This window comes from Zea mays, chromosome 2 (assembly GCF_902167145.1).
Source record: "Zea mays cultivar B73 chromosome 2, Zm-B73-REFERENCE-NAM-5.0, whole genome shotgun sequence".
In the NCBI taxonomy this organism is placed as follows: domain Eukaryota; kingdom Viridiplantae; phylum Streptophyta; class Magnoliopsida; order Poales; family Poaceae; genus Zea; species Zea mays.
The window spans coordinates 60,497,672-60,521,102 of NC_050097.1; the positions used below are offsets into that span (position 1 = coordinate 60,497,672).

At 49.2% G+C, this 23,431-nt stretch overlaps 1 protein-coding gene across 2 annotated transcripts in view; it reads right to left on the minus strand.

The window, feature by feature from the left end:
• Nucleotides 1-10,780, minus strand: part of LOC541953 (histone deacetylase) — a 30,722-nt gene extending 19,942 nt beyond the window's left edge. The window contains exon 1 of one of the 2 annotated variants that reach the window (NM_001111607.1): nucleotides 10,592-10,755. In NM_001111607.1, coding sequence (NP_001105077.1) covers nucleotides 10,592-10,628 — 37 coding nt within the window. In that variant the 5' untranslated portion in view covers nucleotides 10,629-10,755. Of the gene's footprint in view, nucleotides 1-10,591 lie in introns of both variants that reach the window. The other variant, XM_008670399.3, reaches the window with a different exon arrangement.
• Nucleotides 10,781-23,431: the final 12,651 nt, after the last annotated feature.

A 23,431-nucleotide genomic window follows, 5' to 3' on the forward strand; every position in this document is an offset into this window, starting at 1 on the left:
GGTTGAGACGAACCGCACTTGGGAGCTCGCTGATCTCCCTCATGGTCATCGCGCGATCACCCTTAAGTGGGTGTTCAAACTGAAGAGGGATGAAGTCATGGTTATTAAAACGTCGTTTAAACGACGATTAAGCGTCGTTTAAACGCTAAAACGTGATTAGGAGTTAAAGCGTCCATACGTTTTACAAAAACTGTGTAGAACGTCCGTTCTGGACGTTTAAACAACGTTTACACGTCGAAACGCACGTTCTGGACGTTTTTTCCGTTATATGGACGTTCTATGCGTCCGTGGGCCTTAATGGGCCTTAATGCGTCTATGCGTCCATCGCGCCCACACGCAGTGCGGTGCTCCAGCCGCCAACCTACAGACGCATCGCGCCCACACGCCACAGCCGCGGTGCCGCCAGCCGCCGTCGACCGTCCTCCACCGCCCTCCTGGTACGCCACCGGCCCCCCTCCTCCCTCCTCCCTCCCCCCTCCTCCCTCTTCCCTCTACCTACAGGCGCCAACCCGCCAGCGCCATGGCGCCATTACTCCAGGTCCAGGACTCCAGGCGCAACCGCCCAGCTAGTGCCAAGTGCAGTGCTCTTCCTTCTTCCCTCCCAGTGCATTGCTCCAGCCGTTGCAGCGTTGCCCTTGCCCCCAGCCACTGTGCAGTGCTCCTACTCCAGCGAGCCGCCGCTGCCCAGTGCACAATGCTCCTGCTCCAGCGAGCCGCTAGTGCGCAACCGCCCAGGTCCAGCCGCCAGCCAGTGCGCACTGCTCTAGCAAGCCGCCAGCCACCAGCTAGTGCGCACTGCGCAGTGCTCCATTCTACTGCCCAGTGTGGCTGCAGCCTGCAACAGTGTGGCAGTGAATTTCAATTTCTACTGTGTGTTGCAACAGTGTGGCAGTATGCTCATGGTCTTAATGTTGATGAGTTCGATGATGGTTACTAATCATGCATAAAAGTTGTAACTTGTGTTGTGTGGTTGAACTTGTGTTGTTGAACTTGATCTGTTTCTTTTTATTGTAATGCTATTTGGTTTGTGAACTCAAATTATGTATGAACTTATTCTATATTTGAAATTCTATGTCAAGTCTGAAAAGACGTTTCAACGTTCGTTTAAACGTTTAAACGTTGAAAAGTTGGTTCATAACGTTTTAACGTTTTATCGCTTTAATAACCATGGATGAAGTCGGCGCCATCGTCAAGCATAAGGCTCGCTTGGTGGCACGCGGTTTCTTGCAGCAGGAGGGGATCGACTTCGACGATGCCTTCGCCCCTGTAGCACGGATGGAATCCGTGCGACTCCTCGCGCTGGCAGCCCAGGAGGGCTGGCATGTTCATCACATGGATGTCAAGTCGGCGTTTCTTAACGGCGACTTAAAGGAGGAGGTCTATGTACACCAGCCGCCAGGTTTTGCGATCCCTGGCAAGGAGGGCAAGGTGTTGCGCCTGCGCAAGGCCCTCTACGGCTTGCGACAGGCACCAAGGGCGTGGAATGCCAAGCTGGATTCCACGCTCAAGAAGATGGGCTTCATGCCAAGCCCGCACGAGGCGGCCATCTATCGGCGGGGCAATGGAGAAAATGCCCTGCTGGTGGGTGTCTACGTCGATGACTTGGTGATCACCGGCGCCAAGGATGCAGAGGTGGCAGCATTCAAGGAAGAGATGAAGGCCACCTTCCAAATGAGTGACCTGGGGCATCTCTCCTTCTACCTGGGGATTGAGGTGCACCAGGGAGACTCCGGGATCACACTTCGCCAGACCGCCTACGCCAAGCGCATTGTTGAGCTGGCTGGGCTCACCGACTGCAACCCAGCTCTCTGATGGAATAAGTCTTGAGCATCTAGAGGACAGCCTACTTTTGACTGTCCTCTGTAGTCCTTTAGCATCTAGAGGACAGCTTGACTGTCCTCTGTAGTCTCTTTAGCATCTAGAGGACAGCAGTCACTTTTTGACTGTCCTCTGTAGTCGCTTTAGCATCTAGAGGACAACAGTCGCTTTTGACTGTCCTCTATAGTCTCTTTAGCATCTAGAGGACAATCCTGTTGTGTAGTATGTGTGAGAAGGTGTGGTAGTGCAGCCCCTAGGGCTATAAATATGTGTCCCCAACCCCTCTAAGGGTATGACATTGTGTAGTGTTTGAGGAAATAAACAGAAAATTGCCCCAACTCATAGTGTCATCCTCTTGATGAGAGTTAGAGTCCCTCTACTTACAATTGGTATCAGAGGCAAACTATCCTGCAGCCTAAACATCTCGTGCTCATCTCCTTCCCGCGCCTCTCCCCACACTCAGTCGGCAGCAAGAGCTCCAACTGTTCCTTCCTCCCCTGCTCAGACGAGCAGCCTTTCGTCTGAGACAGCCTCTTCCACACGCAGCGACCCCTCACTAGCCCACCATGTCCCTACGCTCGGCCACTTCGAGTGCGCGGCGTCAGCAGGAGGCCGAGGTCGCCGCGGCACAAGAACGCGAGCGAGCAGCAGCAGCGGCTGCAGCGACAGCGGCGAGGGCAGCACGGTTGGCAGCGGCAGAACTGGCAGCGGCGAGAGCGGAAGTAGAAGCAGCGGAGGCGGCGGATGCTGCACGTGCGGCGGCAACAGAGCTCGAGGTTCTGCGTGGCAGTAGAGCTGGCAGCTCTGCTTCTGTCGACGACAACACCGACGAAGAGCTCAGGCTGGCGAGGGAAGCAGCGCGAGAGCAGGCGGCACAGTGGGCAGCCGCGCATCCCCATGGGGGCGCGCGTGGCGGCAGCCCGGATAGGCGCCAACGCGCTGACGGCGCTCCAGGCGGGGGCGCACGCGGCGGCAGCCCAGACGGGCATAGACGCGCCGGCGGTGCTCCCGGCGGCGGCGACCGAGTAGACGGAGATCGCGGCCTCTACAGGCAGCGCGGTTCTCCCTCCCCAGATCGGTACCATGGTCGCCGCATGGCCCAGGCCATTGTCAGGGACATCGGTCCCGGCGGTGGGTGGCCTACCCTCACCAAGACCAACTACGTCGAGTGGGCCGCAGTGATGAGGGTACGGCTCCAGGTTCGCCACATGTGGGAAGCAGTTCGTTACGACGACGTCGACTACCACGAGGATCGGCGGGCGTTGGATGCCCTCATTGCTGCAGTCCCGCCCGAGATGCAATTTTCGCTTTCCCAGAAGCGGACTGCCAAGGAGGCCTGGGACGCCATCGCTGCGACCCGCATCGGCAGCGATCGTGCCCGCAAGACCACACTGCAGGCACTTCGCAAGGAGTGGGAGAACCTGGCCTTCAAGCCAGGTGAGGATGTTGATGACTTTGCTCTCCGCCTCAACACTCTGTTGCAGAAGATGGTGCAGTTCGGCGACGACACCTACGATGAGGAGAGAGCTGTTGAGAAGCTCTTCCGTTGCATCCCCGAGAAGTACAGGCAGATTGCTCGCTCGATCGAGTCTCTGCTAGACCTCTCCACGATGACGATCGAAGAGGCGAATGGTCGCCTCAAGGTGGTCGACGGCGACGAACCACAGGCTCTCTCTGGGCCTATCACTATCGGCGGGAAGCTACATCTCACTCGGGAGCAGTGGGAGGCCTGCCAGGGTGACAAGAAGAAGGGGGAGTCCTCCTCGACACGAGGCCGCAAACGCGGCAAGCCGCGCAAGGCGCGTGGAGGCGCCCAGGCCGGGGCGCGAGGACATGCTGAGGATGGTGCACGTGGAGGTGCCCAAGGCGGCGCCGTCGGCAACAAGAAGCCCGCACGAGACGACGGCTGCCACAACTGCGGCAAGCTTGGCCACTGGGCCAGGGATTGTCGGCAGCCACGACGTGGCCAGGCCAACGTCGCCCAGGCGGAGGCGGAGGAGGAGGCCCTGCTCCTGGCACATGCAAGCATCGAGCCATCTCCAGCGGCACCGGCCGCAGCAGCACTCCTCCACCTAGATGAGTCGAAAGCACACGCTTTCCTCGGCGACGGCTCCAACAAGGACATGATCGAAGGATGGTGCCTCGACACCGGCGCCACTCATCACATGACCGGCCGACGGGAGTTCTTCACCGAGCTTGACTCTAGCGTCCGAGGCTCCGTCAAGTTTGGGGACGCCTCCGGCGTAGAGATCAAGGGCGCCGGCTCAGTCGTCTTCACCGCCGCGTCTGGTGAGCACAGGCTGCTCACCGGAGTCTACTACATCCCCGCGTTGAGAAACTCTATCATCAGCTTGGGACAGCTGGATGAGAACGGTTCGCGCGTGGAGGTCGAGCACGGAGTCATGAGGATCTGGGATCCCTCTCGTCGCCTTCTTGCCAAGGTACACAGGAGTCCAAATCGGCTATACATCCTCAATGTGAAGGTGGCACAACCTTGCTGCCTTGCTACTCGTCGAGACGACGGGGCATGGCAGTGGCACGAGCGCTTCGGGCACCTTAACTTCGAGGCCCTGAAGCGGCTCAGTGCCAAGGAGATGGTACGAGGCCTGCCGTGTCTTGACCATGTGGAGCAATTCTGCGATGTCTGCGTGTTGACAAAGCAGAGACGGCTCCCCTTTCCCTAGCAGTCGAGCTTCCGAGCCAAGGAGAGGCTCGAGCTCGTGCATGGGGACTTGTGTGGCCCGGTGACACCAGCCACACCAGGAGGACGACGCTACTTCTTGCTGCTCGTCGACGATCTCTCCCGCTACATGTGGGTGATGATCCTTGGCAGCAAGGGAGAGGCTGCGAACGCCATCAGGCGTGTGCAGGTCGCTGCGGAGGCGGAGTGCGGCCGCAAGTTGCGCGTGCTGCGCACCGACAACGGCGGCTGAGTTCGCGTCGTACTGCGCGAATGAGGGCGTTCAGCGCCACTACTCCGCGCCGTACAACCCGCAGCAGAACGGGTCGTCGAGCGGCGCAACCAGACGGTTGTGGGGATGGCTCGGGCTCTCCTCAAGCAGAGAGGAATGCCAGCTGTCTTCTGGGGAGAGGCGGTGGTGACAGCGGTTTACATCCTCAACCGCTCGCCCACCAAGGCTCTCAACGGGATGACACCGTACGAGGCTTGGCATGGGCGCAAGCCGGCGGTCTCTCACCTACGGGTCTTCGGCTGCCTCGCGTTCACCAAGGAGCTTGGCCACATCAGCAAGCTCGACGATAGGAGCACCCCGGGGGTGTTCATTGGCTACGCGGAGGGCTCGAAGGCCTACCGCATCCTTGACCCAAGAACACAGCGTGTGCGCACGGCGCGCGACGTAGTGTTCGACGAAGGGCGAGGATGGGCGTGGGACAAGGCGGTGGACGACGGCACGACTCCGACGTACGACTTCACTATCGAGTACGTCCACTTTGAGGGAGCTGGGGGAGTAGAAAACTCTTCTCCGAGCAGGTCTACCCCAGCCCCCAAGTCTCCACCGACTCCAGCGCCACACTCTCCAGCTCCTGCTACAACGAGCTCTTCACCACCACACACTCCAACCACGACTCCGGCTACAGCGAGCTCTTCGCCACCACGTACTCCAGCACCGACGGTACCCTCTCCGGGAACGTCCTCTCCGACACCAGCTCGTGTCGAGCACGACCCAGTGGAGCTCGTGACCCCGCTCTCCCGCGACGAGGAGCGCGTCGACGCGTGCTACGACGGCGAGCCGTTGCGGTATCGAAGGGTGGAGGGCCTTCTCATCGACCCGTCGGTGCCAGGCCCTGCATCTCGCATTCTGGCAGGAGAGTTGCATCTTGCATGCGACGATGGTGAGCCTCGGTCTTTCGCGGAGGCCGAGAAACATGCGGCTTGGCGTGCCGCGATGCAGTCGGAGATGGACGCGGTTGAGACGAACCGCACTTGGGAGCTCGCTGATCTCCCTCATGGTCATCGTGCGATCACCCTTAAATGGGTGTTCAAACTGAAGAGGGATGAAGCCGGTGCCATCGTCAAGCATAAGGCTCGCTTGGTGGCACGCGGTTTCTTGCAGCAGGAGGGGATCGACTTCGACGATGCCTTCGCCCCTGTAGCACGGATGGAATCCGTGTGACTCCTCACGCTGGCAGCCCTGAAGGGCTGGCATGTTCATCACATGGATGTCAAGTCGGCGTTTCTTAACGGCGACTTAAAGGAGGAGGTCTATGTACACCAGCCGCCAGGTTTTGCGATCCCTGGCAAGGAGGGCAAGGTGTTGCGCCTGCGCAAGGCTCTCTACGGCTTGCGACAGGCACCAAGGGCGTGGAATGCCAAGCTGGATTCCACGCTCAAGAGGATGGGCTTCATGCCAAGCCCACACGAGGCGGCCATCTATCGGCGGGGCAATGGAGAAAATGCCCTGCTGGTGGGTGTCTACGTCGACGACTTGGTGATCACCGGCGCCAAGGATGCAGAGGTGGCAGCGTTCAAGGAAGAGATGAAGGCCACCTTCCAAATGAGTGACCTGGGGCATCTCTCCTTCTACCTGGGGATTGAGGTGCACCAGGGAGACTCCGGGATCACACTTCGCCAGACCGCCTATGCCAGGCGCATTGTTGAGCTGGCTGGGCTCACCGACTGCAACCCAGCTCTCACTCCGATGGAGGAGAGGTTGAAGCTGAGTCGCGACAGCACGACGGAGGAGGTGGATGCTACTCAGTACCGGCGTCTTGTGGGGAGCCTTCGCTACCTCATCCACACACGGTCTGACTTGGCATACTCCGTCGGCTACGTTAGTCGGTTCTTGCAGCGACCGACGACGAAGCATGAGCAGGCTGTGAAGAGGATCATCCGCTATGTTGCGGGGACTCTCGACCACGGTCTCTACTACCCGAGGTGCCCTGGGGAGGCACACCTTGTCGGGTACAGCGACAGCGACCACGCCGGTGACATCGACACTAGCAAGAGCACAAGCGGGATCCTCTTCTTCCTCGGCAAGTGCCTCATTAGCTGGCAGTCGGTCAAGCAGCAGGTGGTGGCCATGTCCAGCTGCGAGGCCGAGTACATAGCGGCGTCCACTGCTTCGACTCAGGCGCTCTGGCTGGCTCGACTGCTCGGTGATCTCCTCGGGAGAGACACTGGAGCGGTGGAACTCAGAGTGGACAGCCAGTCCGCTCTGGCATTGGCCAAGAACCCCGTGTTCCATGAACGGAGCAAGCACATCCGGCTGAGATACCACTTCATCCGAGACTGCTTGACAGAAGGGAGCATCAAGGCGTGTTACATCAACACCAAGGATCAGCTTGCAGACCTGCTCACCAAGCCCCTTGGGAAGATCAAGTTTGTTGAGCTTTGCTCCAGGTCCGGGATGGCCCAACTTTCTCACAAGACGACGCCCAAGACTTAGGGGGAGAATGATGGAATAAGTCTTGAGCATCTAGAGGACAGCCTGCTTTTGACTGTCCTCTGTAGTCATTTAGCATCTAGAGGACAGCTTGACTGTCCTCTGTAGTCTCTTTAGCATCTAGAGGACAGCAGTCACTTTTTGACTGTCCTCTGTAGTCGCTTTAGCATCTAGAGGACAACAGTCGCTTTTGACTGTCCTCTGTAGTCTCTTTAGCATCTAGAGGACAATCATGTTGTGTAGTATGTGTGAGAAGGTGTGGTAGTGCAGCCCCTAGGGCTATAAATATGTGTCCCCAACCCCTCTAAGGGTATGACATTGTGTAGTGTTTGAGGAAATAAACAGAAAATTGCCCTAACTCATAGTGTCATCCTCTTGATGAGAGTTAGAGTCCCTCTACTTACACTCTCACTCCGATGGAGGAGAGGCTGAAGCTGAGTCGCGACAGCACGACGGAGGAGGTGGACGCTACACAGTACCGGCGTCTTGTGGGGAGCCTTCGCTACCTCGTCCACACACGACCTGACTTGGCATACTCCGTCGGCTACGTTAGTCGGTTTCTGCAGCGACCGACGACGGAGCATGAGCAGGCTGTGAAGAGGATCATCCGCTATGTTGCGGGGACTCTCGACCACGGTCTCTACTACCTGAGGTGCCCTGGCAAGGCACTCCTTGTCGGGTACAGCGACAGCGACCACGCCGGCGACATTGACACCAGCAAGAGCACAAGCGGGATCCTCTTCTTCCTCGGCAAGTGCCCCATCAGCTGGCAGTCGGTCAAGCAGCAGGTGGTGGCCATGTCCAGCTGCGAGGCCGAGTACATAGCGGCCTCCACTGCTTCAACTCAGGCGCTCTGGCTTGCTCGCCTGCTCGATGATCTCCTCGGGAGAGACGTTGGAGCAGTGGAACTTCGGGTGGACAGCCAGTCCGCCTTGGCATTGGCCAAGAACCCCGTGTTCCATGAACGGAGCAAGCACATCCGGGTGAGATACCACTTCATCCGTGACTGTTTGGCAGAAGGGAGCATCCATGCGCGCTACATCAACACCAAGGATCAGCTTGCCGACTTGCTCACCAAGCCCCTTGGGAGGATCAAGTTCCTTGAGCTTTGTTCCAGGTCTGGGATGGCTCAACTTTCCCACAAGGCGACGCACAAGACTTAGGGGGAGAATGATGGAATAAGTCATGTGGTCTTCATGTGGAGGACAGTCCGCACAGCATCTCTGCTGTCTGCACAGCATCTCTGCTGTAGGACAGCAGCAACAGCAGTTTTTGACTGCAAGGACTGCGGCAGACAGCACAGCTTGACTGCAAAGACTGTGGCAGACAGCACAACAGCAGTCTTTTGACTGCAAGGACAGCGTGCTGCAGGCATCTCCTTTTTCATTTTTCAGCTTTTGGAGGACAGCAGCTTGTTGCAGTTTTCTCTTTTGACTAGAGTACAACAGCACCTAGTGGTTAGTGCAGTTTGTAGGACAGCATATTCGCAACTCTAGGAAGCATATGTCGCAGCCCCTTGGGCTATAAATATATATCCCAACCCTTAGACGGGTATGGCATTGTGTAGTGTTTGAGGAAATAAACAGAAAATTGCCCCAACTCATAGTGTCATCCTCTTGATGAGAGTTAGAGTCCCTCTACTTACATAGTCTATGCTTCCGATAGCCCACTTCAGCTTCATGCGTATTCTGATGCCACTTGGGCAAGTGATCCTGTTGACCGTTGTTCTACTACAGGTTATTGTATTCTCCTTGGATCATCTCTCATTGCATGGAAATCCAAGAAGCAAGCGGCCATATCTCGTTCTAGTGCTGAAGCCAAACTTCGGGCACTTGCCACTACCATGATCCAGTGAAGCATGAACTTACTAAACACATAGGTGTTGATGCATCCTTTACTCGATCTCATTGTCAGCAGAAGACCATTGATCTTCAATATGTGCCCTCAGAATATCAATTGGCAGATTTCTTCACCAAAGCACAAACAAGAGCACAACATCAGTTTCACTTGATCAAACTCAAAGCCTCAGATCCTCCATTTCCTCCTTGAGTTTAAGGAGGGGTGTTAAGGCCATTAGGCCCAGGCCTACTGGCTATATATATTATCTACAGTCCTTAGGGACTAATTATCCATTATCAATCCAAAGTAAGTAACAGTAGCATGGTGAGGCGGACACCCAAGAGACTTGCAATCACGTTCCATGTGGCTAGAAGCACCATACCGGATCGTGAAAGGCGCTAAACAGATGATCAGACTATCAGAGGCAAGACACTTGAAGCAAGCGACTACAGAAGGATAGAATCTGGGAGGGGTGGCTTGCTTTGGGCAAGGCCAAGCGGGGCTTAAAACAATGTCCTAGAACGATCGGCTAGGAGCGGTAACTCTGGCATTTGGGCTCAATGGGCGGACCGATCTCATCGGAGTTGTACTTCACTTGGACGTGTCGTGTGGAGGGCAAGGGAGCAAATGGGGAAGAGATGAATTAGGGCAGCTGAAGGAGATACACATATTTTTTGCGGTGGATTCGCTATTGTTCATGCCTGAGGATTTGGCACAATTCTAATCAGGGGGGAAACGATTCAATGTGCAGAGTTGGGAGCAGATAGAAACAGAGTAATTGTGCCAATAGGGGTCAGCTTTGCAACCTTCGTTTTGCGTTGGAGCGCGTGGCATGGAGCGAAATTTGAAAATTCCAGCATCGGAGGTGGCTGGCGAGACTGCAGAACATCGCCACTGACAGGTTCGCCATTGTTGCAGAAAACAACAACGGCAGAATGGACTGGACTCTGGTAGCCATTGAGGGCGCAACTAGGTGGTAAATAAGGACATTAGACACCTGATTACAGAAACATTGGGCCTGTTTGATTTAGCTTTTTCTAACCAGTTTTTCTGAGAAACTAACTGTAGGAAGAATCTGTGGAAAGAATCTGAGTATAGTGAGGATTACATGAAGAGGAAGATGAATGTGTCCATAGTATTCAGGAACTAGAAAGTGAAGGATTATTACTATTACAACAAATCGGCTGATTACGTGTTTATGTTAATTTTGGATGGTTTTTACCAAATCGATTTTTATAGAACTGTCTGAAGAGCTGAGCTTTTCACAGTCCGTAGCAGTTTTTGGTGGCTTGGTGGCCAGAAGCTAAAAAAAGCTGAAACAAACTGGGCCAAGGTGGTGGTTGGTTTCTAGTAGTATAGCGGGTTGCGGCCGGCTGGTGAGGGATCGAGGGCAATAGATGGCTCCATCAGAGAAGCCCTGGCTTCGAAATGGAGTAATAAGAACTAAGAACAACGAGTTGCGACTATGGCGAGAACTAGGGTTTTGCAGCGAAGAGTGAGAGTCGGGAGAAGAGGGAGCGCGGTGAATGTACCGTCGTAGAAGTAGGATATCCGGTCTTTCTCCAGCATCGCTTCACTCCTGACGGCCGTGGCAGCGGGAGCAGAGAAAATCAAAGTCGCCCAGATTAACAGAGCCCGGCCCAAACTCAGCGCGGCGGCGGCGGCCGCGGATGGAGGTCCAAACGAGACGGAAGCGAAAGGGCGACAAGGGTGGGGACGTGGGGTGAGGACTGGGGAATGCTCTGGATCGGGTTGGACGGCACGGATCAAACGACCGTAAGATCGACGGTGTGTACTGTCCCCCAGTAATGTCCCCAAGTAGCCGCACTGCAGGAGGCCCTATCAGGATAATCCGAAATCCGTTAGGCCTTGTTTGTTTCCGTCGCATTGCACCCGGAATCGTTCAAGCTAATCAAAGTTTATATAAATTAGAGAAGCAATCCAGTCAGGAATTATTCCGACCCACCAATCCGGCAGAAACGAACAAGGCTTACTCTGGCGCTCCGCTAGCCTCCGGCGAACAGCCAAGGAAATACGTTCCTCTGGGCTCTGGCACTCCCCGCCGACGCTTTCGCCACCGCGCTGGTCATCTTCCTCGTTGACTACAACGACTGTGATCCGCTCACCAGCAGGATCCTCGATTTACTCCTCGCTCTCCCGACGCGCCATCCAACGCATCGCCACGTCTTCCTCTGCAGTAACCACGACCTCGCCTTCGCGGCATTCGTCGGGGCGCTGCCGCCGCCGCCCGACGGCTCCCTGTTCTCGGCCACCTGGGACGATTACATCCACATTTCACGATGAGAGAAGAAGGGGCTCCTGTACAAGGGCTCCTTGCATAGTTGCGCAGCCCATTTCGAATCCTACGTTCCCATGGTCAGTCATGAAATTCCCTCGTCAATTTGTTTTCTTGCATAGTTGCGGTTGTGTATTTGTAGCTAGAGCATCTCGAGCAATAGCCTATCAAAATATCTTATAATTTAAAAATAAGTATATTTTATATGATTTAAAATATTAATAAAATATTATATTTCAACAGTGAACGTTATAGTATATATGAGGTATTTGAGAGTGTGCTCTATATATTTTTTTAATAAATTTTATAAAACGAGGCGTTATTAAAGTAGTTTTTTCTACGTAAAACTCTATATTTCAATTTAAAACATTATTGAAGATGCTACGGTATCAACCAATATAATTTGTCATAGGTTCAGTCTAGTGGTTTACTAGTCCGTTAGAGCATCTACAAGAGAAGTTATAAATGCGACTCTATCTTTAATATAGGGCTTAGAACCATAAAACACGCTTCCAACAACGCCTCTATTTTATAAAAATTCATCAAATAATTATAGGGCTCAGTCTCTCGGATCCTAATATAGTGTCCCTTATAGTAGTCCTATCCTCGTTTATTCTTAATCTCCAACCATCTATTTTCTAATAACATGATTTATTTTCTAAATAGCATTTAAGATCCAACTGTTGGAGTAGAAATTTCTTTAAGGCCCTAAACACTCTAAATATGGTCCTATTTCCATTTTTTGGACTCCATTTTAGAGTTTCTTGTTGGATATGCTCTTAGGCTCACGGCAGTGGCAATTTGCCATGGAGCCTATCCAACGGAAGCTGTTGTGTGCTTTCAAAATTGTGGGTATGTAATGTTGTGTTCATATAAAAAACTCGACCTGTGGAGGTAAGATAGTCCCAGGCATTGTATTAAGAAAAAAAACTTCTTACATAGGTCGAAAAAACACCTAAAACATTGCCCCACCCATATACAACGGTAATGTAGCCCATGTAGGAACGATCGCGATCGGGACCGTGCCTTAGATTTGTACATTGGTGTGGGACAGACGAGAGGTTTTTTATAACCACAACTTGAAATTCGTTCCCACAGAGAGTCGAATCCAAGACCTAAGGAGTGCTACAGGGATGAAAACGGACGGAAAAAATCTCGTCCCGACCCGCTCCATTTTCCACATCTAATCTGCCCGTTTTCGGATTTCCGGAAAAATACGGGTTCAGGACGGGTTACGTGTTGGCCGTTGTAACACTATAAAAACCATCAACTAAAATAATGCATTTAAGTTTATTAATGATAATTAGGGTAATAAATTTTCTTTCTAATGTTTTATTTAAATTTGCATCTAGAATATTTTTTGGTTTTATTCATGTTTGATTCTGGATGTTTAGTAGAATTTTCTTCTTAGTAAAAATCCAATTAAATAATGTAGAAATATTAGACCAAAAATAAATATTTTAGTTATAAATATTTTTGGTATAATTATTATAATTATTTTAATTATTTAAGAATATATTTATTTACATTTTTAAATGGAGAAGAGAAAAATCGAAACCCTAAACCGGTTGTCCGAATTTGGCCCACCAGGGCCCAGCCGAGCCCCCTCCCCCCATTTTCCCTCCCTTCCTCTCACCGCCAGACGAGCCCCACCCGGGCCGCCCTCTCCCTTCCCCTTCCCTCATCCTCCCGTGCCGCCGCCAGTATCCCACGAAGCTGCGCTACGCGACATGCCCCCGGTCGTCATGCCCTGGTCGCCGACCCCGAGCATCTCGTGCCCGTTCGGAGTCCCCACACCGGAAACCACCGCCCCTTCTCCTCCCCCCTGTTTCCCCTTCTTCCTCCCCATTATGGAGCTCCATTGATGGCCATCAATGGCGCTAATGGCCGACCGTTTCTTCTCCCTCCCCGGCGCCCTCTCATCTCTCCTCCCTCTATAAAAGCCTCCCTCTCCCTCTCCCTCCCCGAACTAGCCATCTCTCTCGCTCTCCTTGCTCTCGCCATAGGCCGCACCCGCGTCGTCAAACACCGTCGCCAGAGCTTCGCCGTCCGCGCAGCACCCCACCGGAGCCCCGCTCGACATCAAGGTCCCCTGCCCCGCTCCCTTGCTCGGCCGACCACCCCCCTGCCGAGCTCCCTCACCTGCGCTTGAGCAAGAGCTCCAAGGTAGAAGAAGGCAAATTTGCTATTTGGTCCATGTTTTGTAAATTTAACTAATTTCGGGATTTTCAGTTTAGAGATTGTCGAAAAGAGATTCTGATGTATACGTGTAGACAAAATCGAACCCCACAATAATATTTCGGATATGTGTATAATTTTATAACTTTAAAAATGAATACAATCACTATTCACTACCTCGGTGATTTTCATACTAGAAAACGTTTACAAATTTAACTTCGCTCTAGCGTATGGAACAATGATTGTTAGTAGTGTTTTTAGTGTAAATTTATTGACATGAAGTAGTAGAAGAAAATACTAGACCACGTGTTTTCGGTCAGATGAAAATGGATTTTTACTAGTCAGAATACATGTGTTCATAAGTATAACACTAAATTAATTAGAATTAGTAAAATACTTGTTTATGTCATAATAACCATGAATATGTCATTAAAAGTCCAATTAGTGATTTACATTAATTTTTAGAATATTAATGTTAGAAGAATCATAAATAAACCATTTTTTAGTTATACGCATAAATTCTATTTAGAAATAAAAGGAATAAAACTTATATGTCTATTATTAGTAATAAAAAAATAATTAGCATTTATTTTTCATAAAGAATGTTAATACATATTATACTTGATAAAACTAGTGTTATAGCCACCTACTCATAATTTCACCAATAATGACTCACAGTAATAGTCATAATTAATTAATAAGTATTTACGCTTTAAGACGTATTTATGAGTATAAATGTGTGATGTATGAATGTGTATGTAATGGTGAATGATTATCCTTGTAATGGTGTATGTTTATTTATTTGGCGTACGTATTCTTTTGCATGTACGATACGCAAATCGATGGTAAAAGTTGACTATGAGGTAAATGAACCAAACTCGTTCGAGGATGACCCATAGGACACTTTCGAGCAAGGCAAGTGGATTCTCCCTCTGCATATTCTATTTGTACCCAATTAATGCATATAATAATGTTTACTTTTTGGATATATTACATAATTTGATGGGATTTGCCTAATTAAGGATTTCCTAAATTTACCAACAGTATTCCTTGATTACCCTAGGAAAATACTATGCTTTGCAAATTTGTGCTATCGCTCAACTTGATAATTTTGATGTCACTCATTATTGATATTAATGTTCCGGAAATTAAATTGGTATTATGGTGTTAACCCGATGATTAAACAAGATTATTTCATATTAACTAGAACATGGAGTGACCATCCGGGATAACAGTGCAACCACGAGTGCTATCATGGCTCTGGCTTTGGTAACTAGCTTTATATGCTTAGTACCTAGCAACCTTACCTGAAATATGGGCAAGAGGGGGAGTGACAGTGGTGGCAGTTCATGTTAACATGGGAACGTATTCTTGGCTAAGGTACCTGTTGGGGTCTTATTCTCAAATGCTACGAATTAAGAACAAGGCAACACAAAACATTAAAGGTTAAAGCCCTTCGTCCTTCGAAGCATTATTTCCTTTGGGATATAATGATCTTTAGGCAAAGGTTGTGAAGGATGAACCTTCATCATTACAGTATAGATTAATAGAAGAAGAAACATATGAAATATAAAAAGGCAATATAAATAATCATGTAATCATATAATACTATTAATATCTTTTCTTCAATTGTTCTGGATAAACAGAAATAATATCGAATTACATTTATACCTTCGGCTTGACAGAAGGTGAAAAATCCAGGCGTGACGCAACAGTGAATACAAGTCAGCGTGAATAGTACAGGAGTACTGTTCATCTATTTATAGGCACAGGGCGCAGCCTGTGTAAAATTACATTCATGCCTTTCATATTTTCTACTGACTTATGGACAACTCAACGAGGACCGGATGGCCTTTTTCCCTTTAAGTCGGTTCCTTTTCCGCCGTTTAGCCGAAGCTCCTTCGCCCGTAGCTTCGGAGCAGCGTTAGCCTTCGTCTTGACCATGCTTTTCACATCGTGTACGATTTTGATCTATGTCTGAAGGTACCTGTTCATCTATTACACTTAGGAAACATTGTTAAATCATGTTTTTGAGGACCTTCGGAGGACGAAGGTCCCTAACAGTAGCCCCTCGCAGTATTAATTTGTTAACGAATTCAGACTGCGACATGGACGAAGGCCTTAAGCCGAAGGTCCGAAAAACACTTTCCCTTTGCTAGAATAGCAACAATCGATGACAGGTGGGGCCCTCCAAGTTGTAGCGTGCTAGGCGTATAAATATGAACTCATACTGGCATCATTTGACACATTGTTTCTGCTGTCTGCATTATTTCTCTCAAACTTTTAGCTCTTGCTTAGTAACTCTCGCCAAATTTTCAAGCTTCTTGAGTTTCGGTTTAAAGTCACGTTTTCACCATGTCTGAAGAAAAAATGACCAAGGAGAAGAAGGTTGTTGCGGAGACGAAGGTGACTGAAGAGACGAAGCTATTTGAAGAGAAGAAGAATATGGATCCTTATATTGCTGGTTTTATCGAATCGATGGCAAAGACAAACACAGAGAAGATTGTTAGAGAGACACTGGAAGGTTTATCTGAAGATACTGGTGACGATGATAGTTATGATGCGGAAAGCGGAGACGAAGATTCTAAAGATAGGCCCTGGCGGCCCAGCCATACCATTTTCGGGAAATCATCTATTAAACAGAGTCATGTTGATGCTATGAGAGGAAGATACTTCTGTGATATGACTATTGTGAGGGTTGGAGGGGACAACACTGCTCCTGCTCCTGAAGCAAATGAAGTGGTTATCTACCGAAGCTTTTTGAAAGCAGGGCTTCGGTTTCCATTAAGCAGGTTCTTGGTTGAAGTGCTGAAGACAATCCAAATTTTTCATCATCAACTTATGCCTGAAGCTATAATCAGGATGGGTTTGTTTGTCTGGGCTGTGAGGAGCCAAGGGTTGGAACCGAGTGCTAAAAGTTTCTGCAGCATGCATGAACTTGTTGAGAGCACCTAGAGGGGGGGGTGAATAGGTGATCCTGTAAAACTTGAACTTAATGCCACAAAACCTTTGTTTAAGCGTTAGCACAGTATTGCCAAGTGGCTGGAGAAAAGTCTTAGCGAAACACAATGACCACAAGAGAATCAACACAGGTAGACACAGTGGTTTATCCCGTGGTTTGGCCAAGTACAACACTTGCCTACTTCCACGTTGTGGCGTCCCAACGGACGAGGGTTGCAATCAACCCCTCTCAAGCGATCCAAAGACCTACTTGAATACCACGGTGTTTGCTTTTCTTTTCTATATCCCGTTTGCGAGGAATCTCCACAACTTGGAGTCTCTCGCCCTTACAAAGATGTTCACAAAGAAGCACGGAGTAAGGGAGGGATTAGCAACTCACACAAGACACAAAGATCACAGCAAATACGCACACACAAGACCCAGACTTAAGGTCAAAAGACTAGCCCACTAGAACGGAGCTCAAATCACTAGAATGTCGAACAAGTGCGCAAGAATGGAGTGTGAGTGATCAAGAGTGCTCGAGGAATGCTTGGTGTACTCCTTCATGCGCCTAGGGGTTCCTTTTATAGCCCCAAGGCAGCTAGGAGCCGTTGAGAGCAATCCGGGAAGGCAATTCTTGCCTTCTGTCGTCTGGCGCACCGGACAGTCCGGTGCACCACCGGACACTGTCCGGTGCGGATTTCCTTCCTTATTTGGCGAAGCCGACCATTGACAGCCTTGGAGCCGTTGGCGCACCGGACACTGTCCGGTGCCCCCTCCCGACCGTTGGCTCGGCCACGTGTCCCGCGCGGATCGCGCAGCCGACCGTTGGCCCGGCCGACCGTTGGCTCACCGGACAGTCCGGTGAATTATAGCCGTACGCCGTTAATTCCTTCCCGAGAGCGGCAAGTTCGCCTGAGCCAGCCTGGCACACCGGACACTGTCCGGTGCACCACCGGACAGTCCGGTGCACCTAGACAGCGCTGGCTTTGGCTGAAACAAAGCTATCTCTATCCAATTTGTTTTCTCTTGTTTCCAGCACTTAGACACAATACATTAGTCTTGAAAACAATGTACTAAGTCTGAGAAACATACCTTTTGACTTGATTTGCACTTTGTCCACCGCCTTGCATATATTAACACTTAAGCACTTGTGTTGGACACTAAATCACCAAAACACTTAGAAATGGCCCAAGGGCACATTTCCCTTTCAATCTCCCCCTTTTTGGTGATTTATGCCAACACAACATAAAGCAACTAGAACAAGTGCAATATCAATGCAAATGAAAACTCAATATAGTTTTGATTCATATTTGGCATATATGGATCACTCTTTGCCACCACTTGGTTTGTTTTTGCAAATCAAACTCAATTTCCTATCTCTAAGTCAAATTCTCTTGTAGAGACATAAAGAGAGGTATTCCAAAACAAATTGATCAAGGATTTCAAAAACTCCCCCTTTTTCCATAATCAACACTTCTCCCCACAAGAGGCCAACTTTTTACAAAAGAGACAATAAAAGAGTTTTGACAAACCAAAAGCTCTATTCTACTATTTTCAAAATTTCTCAAGTGGTAGCTGATCCATTTATTGCTTTGGCCTTTATTTTCTCCCCCTTTGGCATCAATCACCAAAACGGGATCAATCTTGGCCCTTTAACCCCATTGCCTCACCAAAAATCTTCAACTAAGAATATAAAGGCAATAAGAGTACATTAGATGAACTTGGAATAAGTTACCCTCTCATCGGAGTGCAGTGGAAGTCTTTCATGGTCCAAGTCCACCTTTTCCCTTTCAATCCACCTTCGAGACTAAATCAGGCAAACTCAAGCACACAGTTAGCCTCAAAGGGTCAAGTTGTAGCACATCTTCCCCTAAATTTGTGCATCACTTGCAAATGGACTTGTAAGGTCCAGGGAGTGCTTGTACAACTTGAGCACCATAAATAAACAACAATATGCATAAGGAACATGATCAAAGGCATAAACACATGTATGCTATAAATCAATCCAAGTTCCGTGAATCTAAGACATTTAGCTCACTACGCAACTTGCAAAAGGTCTGTTCATCTAAAGGCTTGGTAAAGATATCGGCTAGCTGGTTCTCGGAGCTAACATGAAACACTTCGATATCTCCCTTTTTGTTGGTGGTCTCTCAAAAAGTGATGTCGGATGTCTATGTGCTTTGTGCGGCTGTGTTCAACAGGATTATCCGCCATGCGGATAGCACTCTCATTATCACATAGGAGTGGGACTTTGCTCAGATTGTAGCCAAAGTCCCTGAGGGTTTGCCTCATCCAAAGTAGTTGCGCGCAACACTGTCCTGCGGCAACGTACTCGGCCTCAGCGGTGGATAGGGCAACGAAGGTTTGTTTCTTAGAACTCCATGACACCAGGGACCTTCCTAAGAATTGGCACGTCCTCGATGTACTCTTCCTATTGACCTTACACCCGGCATAGTCGGAGTCTGAATATACAATCAAGTCAAAGGTAGACCCCTTTGGATACCAGATCCCGAAGCAAGGCGTAGCGACTAAATATCTAAGAATTCGCTTCACAGCCACTAAGTGACACTCCTTAGGATCGGATTGAAATCTAGCACACATGCATACGCTAAGCATAATATCCGGTCTACTAGTACATAAATAAAGTAAAGACCCTATCATAGACCGGTATGCTTTTTGATCAACGGACTTACCTCCTTTGTTGAGGTCAGTGTGTCCGTCGGTTCCCATCGGAGTCTTTGCAGGCTTGGCGTCCTTCATCCCAAACCGCTTGATCAAGTCTTGCGTGTACTTGGTTTGAGAGATGAAGGTTCCATCCTTGAGTTGCCTCACTTGGAACCCAAGGAAGTAGCTTAACTCGCCCATCATCGACATCTCGAATTTCTGAGTCATCACCCTGCTAAACTCTTCACAAGACTTTTGGTTAGTAGAACCAAATATTATGTCATCGACATAAATTTGGCAAACAAAAAGATCACCATCACAAGTCTTAGTAAAAAGAGTTGGATCGGCTTTCCCAACCTTGAAAGCATTAGCAATTAAAAAGTCTCTAAGGCATTCATACCATGCTCTTGGGGCTTGCTTAAGTCCATAGAGCGCCTTAGAGAGCTTACACACGTGGTCGGGGTACCGTTCATCCTCGAAGCCAGGGGGTTGCTCCACGTACACCTCCTCCTTAATTGGCCCGTTGAGGAAAGCGCTCTTCACATCCATTTGGAACAACCTGAAAGAATGGTGAGCGGCATATGCTAGCAAAATATGAATTGACTCTAGCCTAGCCACAGGAGCAAAGGTCTCCTCAAAGTCCAAACCTGCGACTTGGGCATAACCTTTTGCCATAAGTCGAGCCTTGTTCCTCGTCACCACTCCGTGCTCGTCTTGTTTGTTGCGGAACACCCACTTGGTTCCCACAACATTTTGCTTAGGACGAGGCACCAGTGTCCAAACTTCATTTCTTTTGAAGTTGTTGAGCTCCTCCTGCATAGCCAACACCCAGTCCGGATCTAGCAAGGCCTCTTCTACCCTGAAAGGCTCAATAGAAGAGACAAAGGAGTAATGCTCACAAAAATTAACTAATCGAGACCGAGTAGTTACTCCCTTGCTAATGTCACCCAAAATCTGGTTGACGGGATGATCTCTTTGAATCATCGCTCGAACTTGGGTTGGAGGTGCCGGTTGTGCTTCTTCCTCCATCACATGATTATCTTGTGCTCCCCCTTGATCACACGCCTCCTTTTGATGAACCTGTTCATCGTCTTGAATTAGGGGATGCACCATTGTTGAGGAAGAAGGTTGATCTCGCACATTTTGTTCCTGTGGCCGCACATCTCTAATCGCCATGGTGCGTATTGCGGCCGTTGGAACTTCTTCTTCATCTACATCATCACAATCAACAACTTGCTCTCTTGGAGAGCCATTAGTCTCATCAAATACAACGTCGCTAGAGACTTCAACTAACCCCGATGATTTGTTGAAGACTCTATACGCCTTTGTATTTGAGTCATAACCTAACAAAAACCCTTCTACGACTTTGGGAGCAAATTTGGAATTCCTACCCTTCTTCACTAGAATGTAGCATTTACTCCCAAAAACTCGAAAATACGAAACATTGGGTTTGTTACCGGTTAGTAGCTCATACGACGTCTTCTTGAGGAGGCGATGAAGGTAGACCCTTTTGATGGCGTGGCAAGCCGTGTTCACGGCTTCCGACCAAAAGCGCTCGGGGGTCTTGAACTCTCCAAGCATCGTCCTCGCCATGTCTATAAGTGTCCTGTTCTTCCTTTCTACCACACCATTTTGTTGTGGTGTGTAGGGAGCGGAGAACTCGTGCTTGATCCCTTCCTCCTCAAGGTACTCCTCCACTTGAAGGTTCTTGAACTCGGACCCATTGTCGCTCCTTATCTTTTTCACCTTGAGCTCAAACTCGTTTTGAGCTCTCCTTAGGAAGCGCTTGAGGGTCTCTTGGGTTTCAGACTTATCCTGCAAAAAGAACACCCAAGTGAAGCGGGAAAAGTCATCAACAATAACTAAACCATACTTACTTCCTCCTATGCTTAGATAGGCGACGGGTCCGAAGAGGTCCATATGTAGCAGCTCCAGGGGTCTTGATGTGGTCATCACATTCTTGCTGTGATGCGCTCCTCCCACTTGTTTACCTGCTTGACAAGCTGCACAAGGTCTAACCCTTTTACCTTGCCTTGATTCCCATCACCGAATATTATTGAATCTTGGGAATCCTTGTTTTTGACGTAGGAGGTGAACATCTTCTTCTCCCCTGTCATATGGTTTGTGCATTCGCTGTCGATAATCCAGCTTGAACCCCCGGATGCATAAACCTGCAAGGCAAATTTAGGCTTGGGTCTTAGGTACCCAACTCTTGTTGGGTCCTACAAGGTTAGCACAAATATCCTTAGGGACCCAAATGCAAGTTTTGTCTCCCTTGCATTTTGCCCCTAATTTCCTTGCAATTACCTTCCTATCCTTTCTACAAATGGCAAATGACGCATTGCAAGCATGGTATGTTGTAGAAGGTTCATTAATTTTCCTAGGAACATTAACACCATTTCTCGTAGGCATGTGATTAATAGCATTTCTCCTAGCTACATTTCTACCATGCATATAGGAAGAATTAGAAGCAAACATAGCGTATGAATCATAAACATGTGAATCAAAAGCATCATAACTTCTATTTGCATTTCTAGCATGTCTCCTATCATGATACATAAAGGCATGGTTCTTTTTAGCACTACTAGCCATAGGGGCCTTTCCTTTCTCCTTGGCGGGGATGGGGGCCTTATGGCTTGTTAAGTTCTTGGCTTCCCTCTTGAAACCAAGTCCATCCTTAATTGAGGGGTGTCTACCAATCGTGTAGGCATCCCTTGCAAATTTTAACTTATCAAATTCGCTTTTGCTAGTCTTAAGTTGGGCATTAAGACTAGCCACTTCATCATTCAATTTAGAAATTGACACTAGGTGTTCACTACACGCATCAATATTAAAATCTTTACACCTAGTGCAAACCACAACATGTTCTACACAAGATGTTGATTTATTAGCTATTTCTAACTTAGCATTCAAGTCATCGTTTATGCCTTTTAAACTAGAAATAGAGTCGTGGCATGTAGACAATTCACAAGAAAGCATTTCATTCCTCTTTATTTCTAAAGCAAGGGATTTTTGAGCTTCTACAAACTTATCATGTTCATCATATAAGAGATCCTCTTGCTTTTCTAGCAATCTATTCTTATCATTCAAAGCGTCAATCAATTCATTTATTTTATCCACCTTGGTTCTATCTAGACCCTTGAATAAACATGAATAATCTATTTCATCATCATCACTAGACTCATCCTCACTTGAAGAAGCATAAGTACTAGTATTACGAGCGCTTACCTTCTTTTCCCTTGCCATGAGGCAAGTGTGATGCTCGTTGGGGAAGAGGGATGACTTGTTGAAGGCAGTGGCGGCGAGTCCTTCGTTGTCGGAGTCGGACGACGAACAATCCGAGTCCCACTCCTTGCCAAGATGTGCCTCGCCTTTTGCCTTCTTATAGTTCTTCTTCTTCTCCCTCTTGTTCCCTTGTTCCTGGTCACTATCATTGTCGGGACAGTTAGCAATAAAATGACCAACCTTACCACATTTGAAGCATGAGCGCTTCCCCTTTGTCTTGGTCCTGCTTGGCTGCCCCTTGCGACCCTTTAGCGCCGTATTGAAGCGCTTGATGATGAGGGCCATCTCTTCATCATTGAGCCCGACCACCTCAACTTGCGCCACCTTGCTAGGTAGCGCCTCCTTGCTCCTCGTTGCCTTGAGAGCAATGGGTTGAGGCTCATGGATTGGACCGTTCAAAGCATCGTCGACATATCTCGCCTCCTTGATCATCATTCGCCCGCTTACGAATTTCCCAAGAACTTCTTCGGGCGACATCTTGGTGTACCTAGGATTTTCACGAATATTGTTCACCAAATGTGGATCAAGTACAGTGAAGGACCTTAGCATTAGACGAACGACGTCGTGGTCCGTCCATCTTGTGCTTCCGTAGCTTCTTATCTTGTTGATGAGGGTCTTGAGCCGGTTGTATGTTTGGGTTGGCTCCTCTCCCCTGATCATTGCGAATCTTCCAAGCTCGCCCTCCACCAACTCCATTTTGGTGAGTAAGGTGACGTCATTTCCCTCATGTGAGATCCTGAGGGTGTCCCAGATCTGCTTGGCATTGTCCAAGCCGCTCACCTTATGATACTCGTCCCTGCACAAAGAGGCTAACAACACAGTAGTAGCTTGTGCGTTTCTATGAATCTGTTCATTGATAAACATAGGACTATCCGAGCTATCAAATTTCATTCCACTTTCCACAATCTCCCATATGCTCGGATGGAGAGAGAATAGGTGACTACGCATTTTGTGGCTCCAAAATCTGTAGTCCTCTCCATCAAAGTGAGGAGGTTTGCCAAGTGGA